This window comes from Electrona antarctica, assembly GCF_951216825.1.
Source record: "Electrona antarctica genome assembly, chromosome: 6".
Lineage (NCBI taxonomy): Eukaryota > Metazoa > Chordata > Actinopteri > Myctophiformes > Myctophidae > Electrona > Electrona antarctica.
In genome coordinates this window covers 28,665,841-28,683,670 of record NC_136811.1, presented here as the reverse complement: position 1 = coordinate 28,683,670, position 17,830 = coordinate 28,665,841, and the positions used below count along the sequence as shown (strand labels likewise).

General features: G+C 42.3%; 1 protein-coding gene across 1 annotated transcript in view; it reads left to right on the top strand.

Annotated features, from left to right (window-relative positions):
* sntb1 (syntrophin, basic 1) overlaps positions 1-17,830 on the top strand; it is a 57,117-nt gene that overhangs the window by 18,846 nt on the left and 20,441 nt on the right. Inside the window, exons 3-4 of the mRNA XM_079504613.1 lie at positions 17,313-17,430; positions 17,528-17,617. Coding sequence (XP_079360739.1) covers positions 17,313-17,430; positions 17,528-17,617 — 208 coding nt within the window. The remainder of the gene's footprint in view (positions 1-17,312; positions 17,431-17,527; positions 17,618-17,830) is intronic.

The window sequence follows — 17,830 nt, the reverse complement described above, 5'->3', positions numbered from 1 at the left end:
CAATGTCACTTTTGAGGGTTGGAGCGACACGCACACCAACATCGATTAGTACATTTATTGTGCTCTGGAGGACATTACAAACTGACCATAAAGCACTAAAAATAAAGCTTTCTTATATAGCCTGTTAAGTAATTTAGGTAAAGTTGGCTCATGTCGAGTGCATTAAATTTAAGAGTACTCAAGTTACTGTCGTCGCTGAGGGGTGGAAACCTTGTTTGTCCAAAACGGGTACTTTTCAGGAAATGGAAAAAAGAACCTGTGTTGCAATGGATCCAATGTATTATTCAGTCACAAGCTCTTGTTAATACTTTTCATTTGTTAAATATTTATAAAACCCACAGACACACTTAACCACTTTCACTTTCAAAATATTAACAGAAATAAGACACATAGCAGATTTACAAGCTCAAAGCATGTCTCATATCAACATGTTGTGAGCTTGTAGATCAGCTATTCTTGCTACTTGTGTGTGACACTGTAGTATGTATTTACAGAAGAAAACATAAAAAGTTGAAATATGGACATAGGTTATGAGGTTTCTGCCCAACACTGACGATGTTTCCAGTACCACAAAAACAAAATGCCCACAACGGGGACGCTGTGGTTGCTGGGGGGCGTGTTCTTTCCTCCGCGTCATCAGTGCCCATACCCGAGGCGGGGTTGGCGAAAGGGCATTTCTGTGTGGAGTTTGCATGTTCTCCCCGTGTCCCCTAGCGTAGGTACCCTCACAAAAAACATGCAGTAATCCTAGGGCAGTATTATGCGTGTCTTAAGTACCAGGTCTTATTACTTAACTTAAGACCTGGAGGCGTGATCAGTGCCATTTGGCTATTCTGAGTGGCCAAACAGCATTGACCACGCCTCCAGGTCTTAAGTTAAGTAATAAGACCTGGTACTTAAGACACGCATAATACTGCCCTTAGTCTCTAAACTACCTTCCCTGGCCAGCCGGGGGGCCTGATGGAGGGGAATAGGAACTGGTCGGAATAACGTGTTCCTTCCACGCGCTACGTCTGGCCGGGGAAACTCTCCCCTGTTAGGTGAAAAGAAGCAGCTTGGACTCCTCATGCATAGAAGGAAGCATGAGGTCAGTCCGCTGCCCCCCCAGGTTGGCAGAGGAAGTGTACCGCCCAGGATTACATTAGATAATTGACACTGTTTTAAAATAATGGGTTGCAAAATCGTTGGATAAATATTAAGAAAAAACCAACAACATCCAGTAGTTCCATCCAGTTCCATCCAGTAGTTGTTAAGTGCTGCCACACTTAACAACTTCGAAAGAAAGAACAGAGACAGTGCCTCACTTTCACTACTTTATTTTTTCCATCAAACAAAACTTACTATCGTTTTGACCTAGTCAGCTTCACAGCATGAAAGTAGAACAAGGGGGAATGTAAGGGGCATGCTTCTTCATGAATGAGTTGCACACGTACAGTGCATGCTAAAGCTACAGTCATGACACTGAATTCAAATCTAGCTGTCTCACCTTTGTTCCATGACGAACTGACAAGTTCTCTCTTTCCTGCCTCTGTCCTCTGCACATCATCTAACACAGCAGATTCCCATGAGGATTACTTCTCATATAGTATAATAAGTAACTCACTAACGAGTGTGTACTGATAAATAAGGCAGAGATGAGATGAGGGAAGAGAAGAGAAGAGAATGCCTGCTATTCTTCTTGGTTGCCCTGGTGTCTTTCATTCTCAGACTAGTGTGTTAGCATCAAATAACCATTCACATGACATGGCTATAACCTCCGTACCCATGCCCGATGCTCCAAAGTTCATCTTTTAAACCAAGAAAAAGGAAGAAAATGGCCTACTTAATTAACCCTTAGTTTACTCTGCTCCTCTCTGTGCAACAGTATGAATATTGAAGTGAAGAACTTACTTTGTGACTTTTTTGGCACACTTTTTTATCCAGACGTTTGACGTGGTGATTAGATAGTTTTCTGTAACTGGTGAGAGTCTTAGAAATCAGCAGGGGGTTCGCAGTCCTTTAGAACGTGTCATCACATTAATTGGTTGCTAATATGACAATGGGCCAATCAAACAGCATGGGCCCAGAAAACGAGTCAACTTCACTTTCTGTCTATCTGTACAGCATGTGTTCTCGCTATCCAACTTCCCTTGTTCTCTCTCTTTAGTCATTATTACACTCTTTCCTTCATCCCTCCTTCACTCGATTAATTTCTTTGTACTTCCAGCTTCCCCCTTGTTCATTCTCTCTTCAGCTCACTTTTACGTTTCCTCTCATTTCTTTTTTTCCTGCTTCTTCCATTGGTCGCTCTAACTAATTCTCTGTCCATTTTCCCCCTTTTCTCTATTCTTGCTCTTCCATTTCCATTTATCAGTCCCTCTCCGATTCATTATTTTCAATCAATTCTCAATCTCTGTTGCACATCATTCTTTATTGCATTCTCTCCATCTCTTTCTCCAATCAATGTCTCATTCCCTCCCACTCACTTATTCACTCCCCCTTCCTCCCCTTCCTCCATCTCTCCTTTTACCTCTTCATCATTTCCACCATACAGTATCATTACCCCTCTCCATATTCCACTCTCCAACTCTCTCTCTGTCCCACTCACGCCCATTCCTCTGTTCGTCGTTCTACTGTCCTCTTCTTCCAATCTCTGTCTGTTGCTCAATGTCTCTCATAAAGTATGCATAATGTTTGAAGTCTGTTAAGCTCGCTGGTAGTTCAACCTAACAAAACGTCAAAGCTGTCGATGATGAAGACGACATCATAGTGAAGTCCTAACAATGAGCAACAACTTTGTTTTCTTTTCTGCCTGTGCACTTGTGCAGACTGTTAAACACCAGAAATGTTGAGAGAAAAACAGCTAAACGCATGCACATTCAAACAACATTCACAGATGCACACAAACAAAAATACATCCATACCATCCATGATATGATTCTCCAAATATGATTATCTGAGACTGAAGGTGCATCTGGCAATATAAAGAGGGCATAAACACATTAAAACATTTATTTAACACACTTATGTAACTGCTTTTGATTATGTCTGTTTTCCTTTCAATAAGATATGCTATGCCGCCTACATTTTGAGGTCATCTATGTGCATAGGAAACAACCATTTTGAACAACAGTAAATCCATATTTTGTAGATTAATTCCCTATAGTGTAGAGACAGACCATTATATTATTTGCCCCATTTTCCAAAGCCCAGTGTTTCATTGCTTAACTACTTGAATCTTATATTCTTAGTTGTAATAGGAAAAATAGCCAATCTACTAGCTCACAATACATCACATTGCAATGCGTTGGGGGCTTGTACCGTTTCCCTATTTTTTAAAGTAGTTTGAAGACTTACACCTATAATCACATGCCCAGAATAGTCACACAAGTTTGAAAGTGGTTAAAGCAATATTGCCTGCATCTATGTAACCTTTGAAAGATTAAAGGTTACTTGTAATTGTATTATATTGCATTTGTCTTCACTTTAACAAATCTATCCTGCACTTTACAAGCATTTAGTGCGCATGATGGAAATAAAGTTGAACATTCCCTTTGTTATTGATTTATAGCTCAGGTATATGGAATGGCTGGATAACACTACCTCACTACGTGAGTTCAGTCAAGGTCAGTTCTTTCTCAGGGAAGACCATTTTATCCTAACCACTTGAACCCCAGCATCTATATTGGGGGTACTATTAGCCAAAAATGCCAGATCTACAAGCTCACAACGATTCACTTGTAGATCTGCTATTTTTTTAGTAGTCCTACCCAAGACCTTTTAAACCTAAACAATTTATTAAAGGTTTGCCCTTTAATTAAACCGTTGCAGGACAGATCTTATTTCTATTCAGAAGTAATTTATTATGGCATTAACAGCAGACTGAGGTGGCTTTTAGATGAGGATGGTGTTCATAAGAAACGACAAAATAAAGTATCGTTTGCTGGGGTCCTTTTAGACGAGAAGGGTGTTCTCAGGAGGTGAAAACGCATCAAAGTGAAACCACCTCCCAGAGTGGAAATCTTTGAGAACGCCGTTTTATCCCTTCTCCGTGTAAACAGGCAAAACGGTGAATCCGCAAAACTTATGACATCATGGCTCACGTTGGCTCGCAGCGCATATATTATTACATTGATGCATAATTATGATATAATGGAGTTCCTGAACAAGCCTCCCTCCTCGCCTACAAAGCGCTGCTCATCAGTGATGGTGAATGTAAAACCATGATGTAAATAAAATGCCTTAATTGTGATAGGTGGCAGCCGCGGCAGCAGCGTTTATGTAGCCTAATGTATTATAAAATATATAACCATCCCGTGGCGCGCTCTGCCTGCATGCTCTGGGCTGTCTGTCACCACCATCACCCTCCCTGTGAATGAAAATAAAAATCCAGTCCCCCCCCCCCCCCCCCCCCCCAGGTGATTAAACAAAAATTTACCTCAGTATTATTTATTCCTAACTTTAATCTGGTAGCGTTTTTAATATGTGAGAAAATAAAGTGACCGCAAAAATCGCGCAAAACTGTCGGCTGTGAGGCTTGAACTCACGGCCAATGCGGACAATGGTCTCGTAGTCCAACACCTAACACAGCAAGCTATGTAAGTCATTGAAAAGTGGGGGTTGAAGTGTGTACTTGTAGTGTGTGTTGTAGTGTGATTGACACGGGGAACAATGAAACTGTTGCGTGAAGGGGAGCTGGCTCTTCTTCTTGTACATAACGTGGGTGACTGGTCTATTTGGCAGCCCGTTACCGCCACCTAGCGATATTATAGCGTTTTCATAAAGTGTGCGTTCTCTTAAAGGGTCAATAAAAAATGAGAACGCAACGGGACTTTGCCGTTTTATCTGGAGATGGTCGCCGTCTAAAAGAGGCCTAAGCAAACAGACATCATATTAGTAACACTTAACGCTTGTTGAACTGCACTTGAAAGCATGTCTGGGAAGATCCTTTGGTAGATGTAGGACAGCCTATGGGCTTGTTGTTACTGTACCATGCCATGTAGTAATATAATGTAGTGTTACAGTACGTGCAGTAGGCCAAATCAGGACAGTAAGGCGAGAGCCTCCCAAAAATGTAGTCAAACCACATGTTCAAGTTCAAATGTGTTACACCACAGAAACAAATTAGTATTGCTAAACTTTGATTGGTCATGTGTATATGGTTTTTGCTGTTTTCCCCCCCAGCAGGGTGTGTACAGTATAATACTGTATGGTATACTGTTGTTCATTATTTGTGGTGGCTACTGTAATGGTATTTCTTCCATTTGTATTGCTCTATCCGACAGTACTTATGCTGTTTTTGTAACTCTGTAACTATAATTGCTGCCTCTTGGCAACTGATTTTCCAGGTTTGCTAACGTGAAATCGTCAACTAAAATCGTGCCTAGACTCTAAAATGACTCCGGGGTGAGGAGTTCAAGGGTCCCCATGTTACTGTAAATGACAAGGACATATGGCTGAGCTTACCGTAGCTTCACTAGATGCAGTTCAATGCTGGATCCCTCTGAGGAATACTACTGTAGCTTCAGCGTATGTTGCTTAAACTGCTGATGAACGAGACGACAGACTGGAGAGAAGGCTGTGCAGAGCAGTGGGAGGATGGGGTTGTAGATAAAAGAAGAAGAGAGGAGGAGATGGTAAGGAACCTGACGAGGGGAGATGACAGACAGAAGGAAGAGGGGGGGTTGATTGAGGGAATGCGGGAAAACGCAGACAGGAGAGTAGACAGGGAGAGGACAGGACAGGACAGGAGAAAAGGAAAATAAGAGGATCTGTGAGTGAATCTGGTAAATCTGGCAGGGCCTACATGGGAGGGAAAAAAGTAACTAATTTGGGAGAATAAATAAATAAATAAATAATAGTTGGCTCCAAGTGTAGCTGATCATTCTGCTCGACACTGGCTCACACAATGCATCGTGGGTATGTGGTTTCCATTCTATTATCCTTCCGATCCTATTTCACTATTCACTGTCAGTTCCTTTAATGACTAGAGTCAGCACACTGTCCAGTTACTTTTTGCTGTGTTTATATAAAGTCCTATTCATGTACTACTGTTACATGATGTTTTTATTTAAAAAAAATATTTACAGTTGGGAAGATAAGAGATATCAGAACCAGCACTGGTTGTACTGTAGGATTTCTAGACTGCCAGCTGAGATTTCTCAGCTCACGCTTACCTTGATAAGTGTGTGAACTTTCAGTGCATGGAAACACACACCACTCCTCTGTTGACCAGAAAAGGGAATGGCCAATTCTCTCTCTCTCTCTCTACTGGGACTAATACTGAGCAATACTTATCCCTCTGATAAAATGTTCCCATGTCAGGGCTTCAGTGCTGCACACAGGTTCTGTTTTGGTTTGGTCTTTTTTTAGGCTTTTCTTTTTTATTTCCACCTATTTTGAGTTCTCAAATGCACATTACTTTTTTCCGATGAACCCTAATGGGCCTCCCAATGAGTTTTCCAGTTCTTCAATAGAGAAAGAAACATCAGAAGGAAAATAACATTGTAAGCATTTAACGTGACACAATTCCTCCAAGCCTTAACCCTTAAAAGGGCTGACCTTTGCATCTATCATCTCTGTTACCTTTAAGATGCTGCTGGAATCTTTAATCGCCTCGTGTTAGTTTCTTTCTATTCTTTCTTTCTTCTTTTTTGAGGTGCACTAGCCCATCCTATGTCCAGCTTTGAGGGTTTGTGTAAACACAAACATTGTTTTAACATTGAATGCCATTTGAATGCCATATGCCATATGTTTGTGTAAACACAACACACATTGAAGACGAAGGTGAGGACACAAATTGTGATTGGCCGGATGATGTATGATGATAAGAGTGCCCCTCACTTCACACGGGTGTGATTTTCTTTTTAAGCATTGTGGAACTATATTTTGGTTGGAATTCACATGACATTGTAATCTTCAAAGCCTGTAGCCCCTTTTCCAGGGGCTTGTTTTCTCCAGGTCTACGATTCAAACTACGTCAGAACCTCCTCTCTTTACAGAACATTACCGACCACACATCTGGCTTGTACCTCTTCCCTAGTCCCCCAGTCTCCTTTTACAGGCAGCAGTTCTATTTTTAGCCCAGAGGAGCACCTGGAGTTGATTTAGAGGGTTTCTCCCACAGGCGAGGGATTTCAATTGTAGAGGAGCAGATTCATCACTTTGTGGGGGGTTTTCCAGGTCACTCAGGGCGGCTGTGAAAAGACAGCTAGCATCCCTGGTCATTATTAAGAGCCATCCTATTTTTAACCAAACAGAGCACCTGGAGTAGACAAGACATACTACAGTGGAGTGCTGGTACCAGACATAGATTAAAACAGAGTTCAATGGACTTAAATGGGTTTTCAGTTCTAATGAAGAAAATGTACTCATTTCCTAAAATATTCTCCTGAATGGTTTAACCCATTAAAACCGGGAAAGCATCCGTGTCATTTTAGATTTTTTGCTAAAAACTAAAACATTATTTTATACTTTGGCTATTTGTGCCAGGCTACAAACTTGCCTTGTATATCTGCTATTTCTGAATTTTTTTGAACATCTGTGCAAAAGCAAATCTTTGAATATACTGTATATTTTTAAAGCAATTTTTGAAAACTCAAATCTTTGCTTCTGGGGATCCCTGGAACAAAATATTTTCAGATGGGGGTCTGCGACCAAGTACATCGGGGGGTCCTTGGCATGAAAATGTTTGAACAACACTGATATAGCAACAGAAGTATATTCAGAAAACTTCCTTTAATCCAGCAAATTCCCAATCAGATATTAAGGTCATACTATCTGCAAATATTGATTCGCCTGCCTTAGACCATGGGAAAAACATATACAAATTCTTAAACTGCGTGGGATAATCCGCTTTATCTTCAATAATCATATTCACAAGTCCTCTGGGGGAAACATGGTGAGTTCACTGGCATGCAGTGGCATCAGACATGGTCATATCTCAGCATGAGGTAGACAGAAGGAAATGACTTTTCCTTCACCTCATCTTCTGTGTATTATAGTTGACTTGTACTGTATGTACATGAAAAGGTTTATAGCATATTCATCAGCCATCTTCATTATAATAAAGGTGCTGTGCAAACATTGTTCTCATGTGTTCTCTCATTAACTGCCAGAGTTCAAACTTTGCCTATTACAGCCCTTGCCAGTGTTTTGAAGCGTTTTTTACTAACCTTTCAAGACCAACAGAATATTTCGCTCCACAACGATATATTACACACTGAGTGCCTCAAAAGAAGGAGAGTCTCTGCTTTCATAGGGGGGAAACCGTGCAGCATTGTGATGCTCCGTTCCCCAGTTTAATTATGTATAAGACAACAATGGCTGTGGTGTTTTTATGATCCACTTTATAATGTCCAAATAAACAAGATGAAGCATCCTGTTTTGGGTCAGGCACTCTAACATTAGGCATGCAGTGGACGTGTGAATTGATTAAGGGGTGGCAGTGGCTCAGGGGTAGAGTTGCCGGTTGGGAACCGCAAGGTTCCCAGTTCCCAGTTCGATCCCAGGCTCCCCCAGAGTTAGTGTCAAAGTGTCCTTGAGCAAGACTCTGAACCCCTAATTGCTCCCGATGTGCAGGTTGGTGCCTTGCATGGTTTCCTCCACCATCGGTGTATGAATGTGTGTGTGAATGGGTGAATGTATTACATAATCTATGTAAAGCGCCTTGGATAAAGGCACTATATAAATGCACCATTTACCATTTAAGTTATTCCTTACTTGTTTGCAGCACTCTTTACCAACATATAGTGAGTCACAAACTCTTTTGTACTATTTTCATCACTTTAGTTGGTAGAGGTGCATCCAAATAGACACACAAACCCACTTTATATAATATGCTATGCTTGTGTGATTCGCTTTTATATGAATTCCGCAAGAATATTTGACTATATTTTGGTGTAGTCAATTGTTAAATACTTGTATCCAACTGAACTGTTATGCATCATGACGCGCAACAGTTCAGTGTGTGTGTGGTTGTATTGGTAATGTTCTGTAAAGAGAGGTTATGACATACCGTAGTTTAAATCACAGACCTGAAGCAAACCTGGAAAAGAGCTACATTTTAAGAGACTTTAAAGAGGCATAATATGCATATTATTCCCCTTCATAACAGGTTTCCTGTTTGGTAAACTAGATAGATTGTTAAACATACTGAGTGGCAGGTAGTGTTTGGCTCATCGCCGCACATCATCAAACCATTTCTTATACTAGAAACACTTCCTATAGGACCAGTGCCAGACGTATTAACTGCTGTTTTGTTTCAAGCTAATTGTACAGTACTTGGCTATCTTCAGTACTTGGCAATCTGTTAGGGCTGTAGATTTGTTGTTGACGACTCTGCACATCTCACACTAGGAAGTCAGTTTACTCTTGGGAGAATTCATGATTCTGAGGCGCTTCTTTCATGACAAGCCATATTGCACTGAGCACCACTCACTTCCATCACCACAAGGTGATGGAAAGATTGGTACAGTAATTTGATTGGCCATGATTGAGTCCACCTGCAACAAACCCTCTGATATACCTTATTCAGCCTAATCCAACCCATCCCTCCGCTGTACTGCTAGTACTTTGAAAATACCAAATGTCTGTTACCAGACCCCACCCAGAACGGATGCCCTCGCTCCCACCTATTTATTTCAATTACACTTCCTCACCCAGTGCATGCTCCCCCGGACAATCGGAAATATACCCTCTTCTTCCGTGTTTGACCAAAAAGGTTTTGGTCATAGAGCAGGTGCAGTCCCCGGGGCTTGACCTGGCCTGTTATGCTGTTGATTTCACTTCAACCTTGTTTTCCCCCAAAAAGAGTTTGGGGAGCATTAATCCAGCCAGTAGTTTGACATAATTTGTTTGGGACCAAAGTGTTGGACCAATTAACCAACCAATCAAAGACACATATTGCCATCCTTAGGCCTCATTCACACGTACCAAACACCAATCAAGCAATGTTAGGTCGTTTTTTTGTTTTTTTGGGCCACCACAATGCTTTTCCAATGGGAGTCACATGGTTTGATCAAACATTTGTGTTTGATCGCTGATTGCTGATTGCTCCCCCCTCATCAAACAAAAATGTTTGGTCAAACCATGTGACTCCCATTGAAAATGAATTGGAGCAGCAATCAAACAGCAATCAGACATCACACACGGACCGAACATTTGTTGTGTAGGTGTGTACGCAGCCTAAGGCTTCGTACACACCTTTCGGACACACAGATCTGTCCGACCGACCACTGATTACATTTTTATGATTTGATGCCTCCATGTCCCACAATGCTTTGCGCGATTTGGGCGGTGCTACGACACGCGGAAATAGATGCACATATGTTCAGTGTAGTTTTCTTGACTGCAGCAGCAGCTAGAAGGTCCGGATCAAGGACCAAGGACCAAATATTTGCATTTTGATTTTGGTCCGTTTGGTGTTCACACTGGACTTTGTAAAGCGTACCAAATATGTAAACAAATGACACGTGGACATGTTAAGCGAACCAAATAGTGAAAAAAAGAAAAGAGGTCATTTTACGACGGAGGGAAAAATAATGAGGGGGTGCGGGAAATCACTGTCTACAATTTTTGGGCGCAACCTTCAGTCACACAGAGAGAAGAGAACAGCAACATGAATCATGATTGCAGCAACAACTTGAAATTGCATTAATTCTTAATAATTATTTTATTAGCCAAATAAGACAACAGAGGAGCAGGTGTTTGAACAATAATGTGCTTGCTGCTGGTGCATACAATTCACCGGAGACGTATAGCCTACAACAAAGTATCCCCGAATCCCGATAAAAAGGACTTTTCTTCCATGTGTGCACCTTAACCTGATTCGATATAGGCCTATGTTATTTCTGCGCATCAAATCGACGGGCATTTCCATGTCATCTTATGGTTTAAACTTGAAGCCGTGCTGGTCAGTTAAGCTTCAAGTCAGAACAGCTCCGCTGCAGTTGACCTATATCACGTCTTTTGCTATAGTGATGTAATCAATTAATCATTTAGGACCACCTGTGTAGCTTATTTAACATTTGCTCCATTGGATCTTTATGCGTGCGGCCGTGCGCTAGAGCGAGACAGGATGATTTTAAATATTTCTCTGTCTGCGTCTCTCCCATAGAGCTATAAAATATATCGGGTCTCTCCCTATGGTCTCTCCCCCCACATGTGCGCGCGTCATAACTTTGCGTGGTGGCGGTGGCGCATGCTTAAAATAAACAGATCTACAAGGCACAAGCTTAAATCGTGTACCATACCGTAAGTACCATTCGTGTCGATAACTTGTATATCTGTTATATTTGCGCATGTGAACCTCGTACGCTGCCATTACATTTCTACTCTAGGCTACTCATAGACATATGCGTCTACTATTAAAATCAATAGTGATCCCCGTAAAAAAGACGTGCTTTTAGAACTAATATCAATGCAGCCTCACAACTGCCGAGGCCCGACGGCTATTTTGGCTATCGTCCTGTATTTCTGTATATAGAATAGAACTTAGTACCAGACTGAACTCACTCACTGGAGACAGCCGTGCGCAACTTGGACTCTCCAAGTTACGCACGGCCGTAGCCAAAAGAAGACATACAAACAAGCGATATAATAGTCTGTGTCACGTAACTCAGAAGACTACAGCCTAAACCCCACCCAGTGCTGTCAAGAACGGAAGTTCTCTCCTATTAGTTGGCGGTTAAAAACCACCCTTCTGTCCGATCTGAAGTCCCACCCTGTTCGTTGGCTGTTTTGACTACAAGGTGTCCGATGTGTTTGTTGTGCCCTCCGCCCCCACATCGGACAGGTTTGTCCGATCAAACGACGTGACTCCCATTGAAAATGAATTGGAGCAGCAATCAAATAGCAATCAGGCATCGCACACGGACCAAACATTTGTTCTTTAGGTGTGTACGCAGCCTTAGGCTGCGTACACACCTAAAGAACAAATGTTCTTGACCAAACAAATGTTCAGATCGGACAGAAGGGTGGTTTTTAACCGCCAACTAATAGGAGAGAACTTCCGTTCTTGACAGCACTGGGTGGGGTTTAGGCTGTAGTCTTCTGAGTTACGTGACACAGACTATTATATCGCTTGTTTGTATGTCTTCTTTTGGCTACGGCCGTGCGTAACTTGGAGACTCCAAGCTGCGCACGTCTGTCTCCAGTGAGTGAGTCCAGTTCTATTCTATATACAGAAATACAGGACGATAGCCAAAATATCCGTCGGGCCTCGGCAGTTGTGAGGCTGCATTAATAATTAGTTCTAAAAGCATGTCTTTTTTACGGGGATCACTATTGATTTTAATAGTAGACGCATATATGTCTATGAGTAGCCTAGAGTAGAAATGTAATGGCAGCGTACGAGGTTCACATGCGCAAATATAACAGATATACAAGTTATCGACACGAATGGTACTTACGGTATGGTACACGATGTAAGCTTGTAGATCTGTTTATTTTAAGCGCCACCGCCACCACGCAAGGTTATGACGCGCGCTCATGTGGGGGTAGAGACCCGATATATTTTATAGCTCTATGGGAGAGACGCAGACAGAGAAATATTTAAAATCATCCTGTCTCGCTCTAGCGCACGGCCGCACGCATAAAGAGCCAATGGAGCAAATGTTAAATAAGCTACACAGGTGGTCCTAAATGATTAATTGATTACATCACTATAGCAAAAGACGTGATATAGGTCAACTGCAGCGGAGCTGTTCTGACTTGAAGCTTAACTGATCAGCACGGCTTCAAGTTTAAACCATAAAATGACATGGAAATGCCCGTCGATTTGATGCGCAGAAATAACATAGGCCTATATCGAATCAGGTTAAGGTGCACACATGGAAGAAAAGTCCTTAAAAATTGTAGACAGTGATTTCCCGCACCCCCTCATGTTATTTTTCCCTCCGTCGTAAAATGACCTCTTTTCTTTTTTTCACTATTTGGTTCGCTTAACATGTCCACGTGTCATTTGTTTACATATTTGGTACACTTTACAAAGTCCAGTGTGAACACCAAACGGACCAAAATCAAAATGCAAATATTTGGTCCTTGGTCCTTGATCCGGACCTTCTAAGCGAACTTTAGGTGTGAAAAACGGCCTCGACAAACTAGCGCTAGCTGCTGCTGCAGTCAAGAAAACTACACTGAACATATGTGCATCTATTTCCGCGTGTCGTAGCACCGCCCAAATCGCGCAAAGCATTGTGGGACATGGAGGCATCAAATCATAAAAATGTAATCAGTGGTCGGTCGGACAGATCTGTGTGTCCGAAAGGTGTGTACGAAGCCTTAGGCTGCGTACACACCTAAAGAACAAATGTTTGGTCCGTGTGCGATGCCTGATTGCTATTTGATTGCTGCTCCAATTCATTTTCAATGGGAGTCACGTCGTTTGATCGGACAAACCTGTCCGATGTGGGGGCGGAGGGCACAACAAACACATCGGACACCTTGTAGTCAAAACAGCCAACGAACAGGGTGGGACTTCAGATCGGACAGAAGGGTGGTTTTTAACCGCCAACTAATAGGAGAGAACTTCCGTTCTTGACAGCACTGGGTGGGGTTTAGGCTGTAGTCTTCTGAGTTACGTGACACAGACTATTATATCGCTTGTTTGTATGTCTTCTTTTGGCTACGGCCGTGCGTAATTTGGAGAGTCCAAGTTGCGCACGGCACGGCTGTCTCCAGTGAGTGAGTGAGTCCAGTCTGGTACTAAGTTCTATTCTATATACAGAAATACAAGACGATAGCCAAAATAGCCGTCGGGCCTCGGCAGTTGTGAGGCTGCATTAATAATTAGTTCTAAAAGCATGTATTTTTTACGGGGATCACTATTGATTTTAATAGTAGACGCATATATGTCTATGAGTAGCCTAGAGTAGAAATGTAATGGCAGCGTACGAGGTTCACACGCGCAAATATAACAGATGTACAAGTTATCGACACGAATGGTACTTACGGTATGGTACACGATGTAAGCTTGTAGATCTGTTTATTTTAAGCATGCGCCACCGCCACCACGCAAAGTTATGACGCGCGCACATGTGGGGGGAGAGACCCGATATATTTTATAGCTCTATGGGAGAGACGCAGACAGAGAAATATTTAAAATCATCCTGTCTCGCTCTAGCGCACGGCCGCACGCATAAAGAGCCAATGGAGCAAATGTTATATACGCTACACAGGTGGTCCTAAATGATTAATTGATTACATCACTATAGCAAAAGACGTGATATAGGTCAACTGCAGCGGAGCTGTTCTGACTTGAAGCTTAACTGACCAGCACGGCTTCAAGTTTAAACCATAAGATGACATGGAAATGCCCGTCGATTTGATGCGCAGAAATAACATGGGTGGGCCTATATCGAATCAGGTTAAGGTGCACACATGGAAGAAAAGTCCTTTTTATCGGTATTCGGGGATACTTTGTTGTAGGCTATACACCTGCTCCTCTGTTCATCTGTTGTCTTATTTGGCTAATAAAATAATTATTAAGAATTAATGCAATTTCAAGTTGTTGCTGCAATCATGATTTATGTTGCTGTTCTCTTCTCTCTGTGTGACTGAAGGTTGCGCCCAAAAATTGTAGACAGTGATTCCCCGCACCCCCTCATGTTATTTTTCCCTCCGTCGTAAAATGACCTCTTTTCTTTTTTTCACTATTTGGTTCGCTTAACATGTCCACGTGTCATTTGTTTACATATTTGGTACGCTTTACAAAGTCCAGTGTGAACACCAAACGGACCAAAATCTAAATGCAAATATTTGGTCCTTGGTCCTTGATCCGGACCTTCTAAGTGAACTTTGAGTGTGAAAAACGGCCTCGACAAACTACCGCTAGCTGCTGCTGCAGTCAAGAAAACTACACTGAACATATGTGCATCTATTTCCGTGTATGTAGCACCGCCCAAATCGCGCAAAGCATTGTGGGACATGGAGGCATCAAATCATAAAAATGTAATCAGTGGTCGGTCGGACAGATCTGTGTGTCCGAAAGGTGTGTACGAAGCCTTAGGCCTCATTCACACATACACAACAAATGTTCGGTCCGTGTGTGATGCCTGATTGCTTTTTGATTGCTGCTCCAATTCATTTTCAATGGGAGTCACATGGTTTGACCAAACATTTTCGTATGATGAGGGGGGAGCAATCAGCAATCAGCGATCAAACACAAATGTTTGATCAAACCATGTGACTCCCATTGGAAAAGCATTGTGGTGGCCCAAAAAAACAAAAAAACTACCAAACATTGCTTGATTGGTGTTTGGTACGTGTGAATGAGGCCTTAGGCTTCGTACACACCTGTCGGACACATTGATCTGTCCGACCGACCACTGATTACATTTTTATGATTTGATGCCTCCATGTCCCACAATGCTTTGCGCGATTTGGGCGGTGCTACTATACGCGGAAATAGATGCACATATGTTCAGTGTAGTTTTCTTGACTGCAGCAGCAGCTAGCGGTAGTTTGTCGAGGCCGTTTTTCACACTCAAAGTTCACTTAGAAGGTCCGGATCAAGGACCAAGGACCAAATATTTGCATTTTGATTTTGGTCCGTTTGGTGTTCACACTGGACTTTGTAAAGCGTACCAAATATGTAAACAAATGACACGTGGACATGTTAAGCGAACCAAATAGTGAAAAAAAGAAAAGAGGTCATTTTACGACGGAGGGAAAAATAACATGAGGGGGTGCGGGAAATCACTGTCTACAATTTTTGGGCGCAACCTTCAGTCACACAGAGAGAAGAGAACAGCAACATGAATCATGATTGCAGCAACAACTTGAAATTGCATTCATTCTTAATAATTATTTTATTAGCCAAATAAGACAACAGATGAACAGAGGAGCAGGTGTTTGAACAATAATGTGCTTGCTGCTGGTGCATAGCCTACAACAAAGTATCCCCGAATCCCGATAAAAATGACTTTTCTTCTATGTGTGCACCTTAACCTGATTCGATATAGGCCTATGTTATTTCTGCGCATCAAATCGACGGGCATTTCCATGTCATCTTATGGTTTAAACTTGAAGCCGTACTGGTCAGTTAAGCTTCAAGTCAGAACAGCTCCGCTGCAGTTGACCTATATCACGTCTTTTGCTATAGTGATGTAATCAATTAATCATTTAGGACCACCTGTGTAGCTTATTTAACATTTGCTCCATTGGCTCTTTATGCGTGCGGCCGTGCGCAAGAGCGAGACAGGATGATTTTAAATATTTCTCTGTCTGCGTCTCTCCCATAGAGCTATAAAATATATCGGGTCTCTCCCCCCACATGTGCGCGCGTCATAACTTTGCGTGGTGGCGGTGGCGCATGCTTAAAATAAACAGATCTACAAGCTTACACCGTGTACCATACTTTAAGTACCATTCGTGTCGATAACTTGTACATCTGTTATATTTGCGCATGTGAACCGACGGATATTTTGGCTATCGTCCTGTATTTCTGTATATAGAATAGAACTTAGTACCAGACTGGACTCATCACTGGAGACAGCCGTGCGCAACTTGGACTCTCCAAGTTACGCACGGCCGTAGCCAAAAGAAGACATACAAACAAGCGATATAATAGTCTGTGTCACGTAACTCAGAAGACTACAGCCTAAACCCCACCCAGTGCTGTCAAGAACGGAAGTTCTCTCCTATTAGTTGGCGGTTAAAAAACACCCTTCTGTCCGATCTGAAGTCCCACCCTGTTCGTTGGCTGTTTTGACTACAAGGTGTCCGGTGTGTTTGTTGTGCCCTCCGCCCCCACATCGGACAGGTTTGTCCGATCAAACGACGTGACTCCCATTGAAAATGAATTGGAGCAGCAATCAAATAGCAATCAGGCATCGCACACGGACCGAACATTTGTTCTTTAGGTGTGTACGCAGCCTTAGAGCCCAAAGCACTAAAAAGTGTTGAAATGGGGTTGAAAAATATCCTGCATGTGTCATTGTGTACATAAGGAAATTGTATGAACATTGTTTATCACTGAGAAATCCAGTAGGGGAGAATGTAATGCCATGTGCCTGGCAGGGCCTTTCACAATTAAAATGCAGTGCATTTAGTCATATTTTTTAATTAACTAGCCAACTTTGTTAGTATGTTTCAACATTACAAACATATCATTGTTTGAGCAAGTCCTGAAGGAGAAAAATGGAAAAAATACTAGGTTCCTTTAGGAATAGTCCAAAATCGGTTTAATGCCACGAGTAGTAATATGTTTTCATTAGCCTGGCTTTCAGGGTGAAGAATGAATGGCTCATAGAGGCCCCTTGGGCCAAATAAGCTTTAAAAGGCTGAGATAACACAGAGGTTAAAGTAAACGTTTCTTATCGTTTTTTTCCCAGACAAGTGGAGCTGCACTCCCCTGACGCCAGACACACTGTGGTGCTGCGGTGCCTAGACCAACCGTCTGCCCTGGCATGGTTCTCTGCCATGCACTCTGCCACCTCTGCACTGGCACAGGTCTGGGTTTACTATTGACCAACCCTTTGAACTGCACTGTCTAATCTTTTATGATCGCTTATCTACAAAACTAATCTTATCTGAAAACCCACCACAGAGGACCATGGCAGAGGTCATCCAGAATATGTCCAGGAATGGTATCGCTGGGAGCAAAGAGATACGACACCTGGGGTGGCTGGCAGGGAAGGTAGGTGTGTGTGTGTGTGTGTGTGTGTGTGTGTGTGTGTGTGTGTGTGTGTGTGTGTGTGTGTGTGTGTGTGTGTGTGTGTGTGTGTGTGTGTGTGTGTGTGTGTGTGTGTGTGTGTGTGTGTGTGTGTGTTATGTAATCATGGGTTTGGCATCTCAGACATGAAGGAGATTTGTTGAGTGTTTGCATTTCATAACTTCGAGCTGTTCTGTC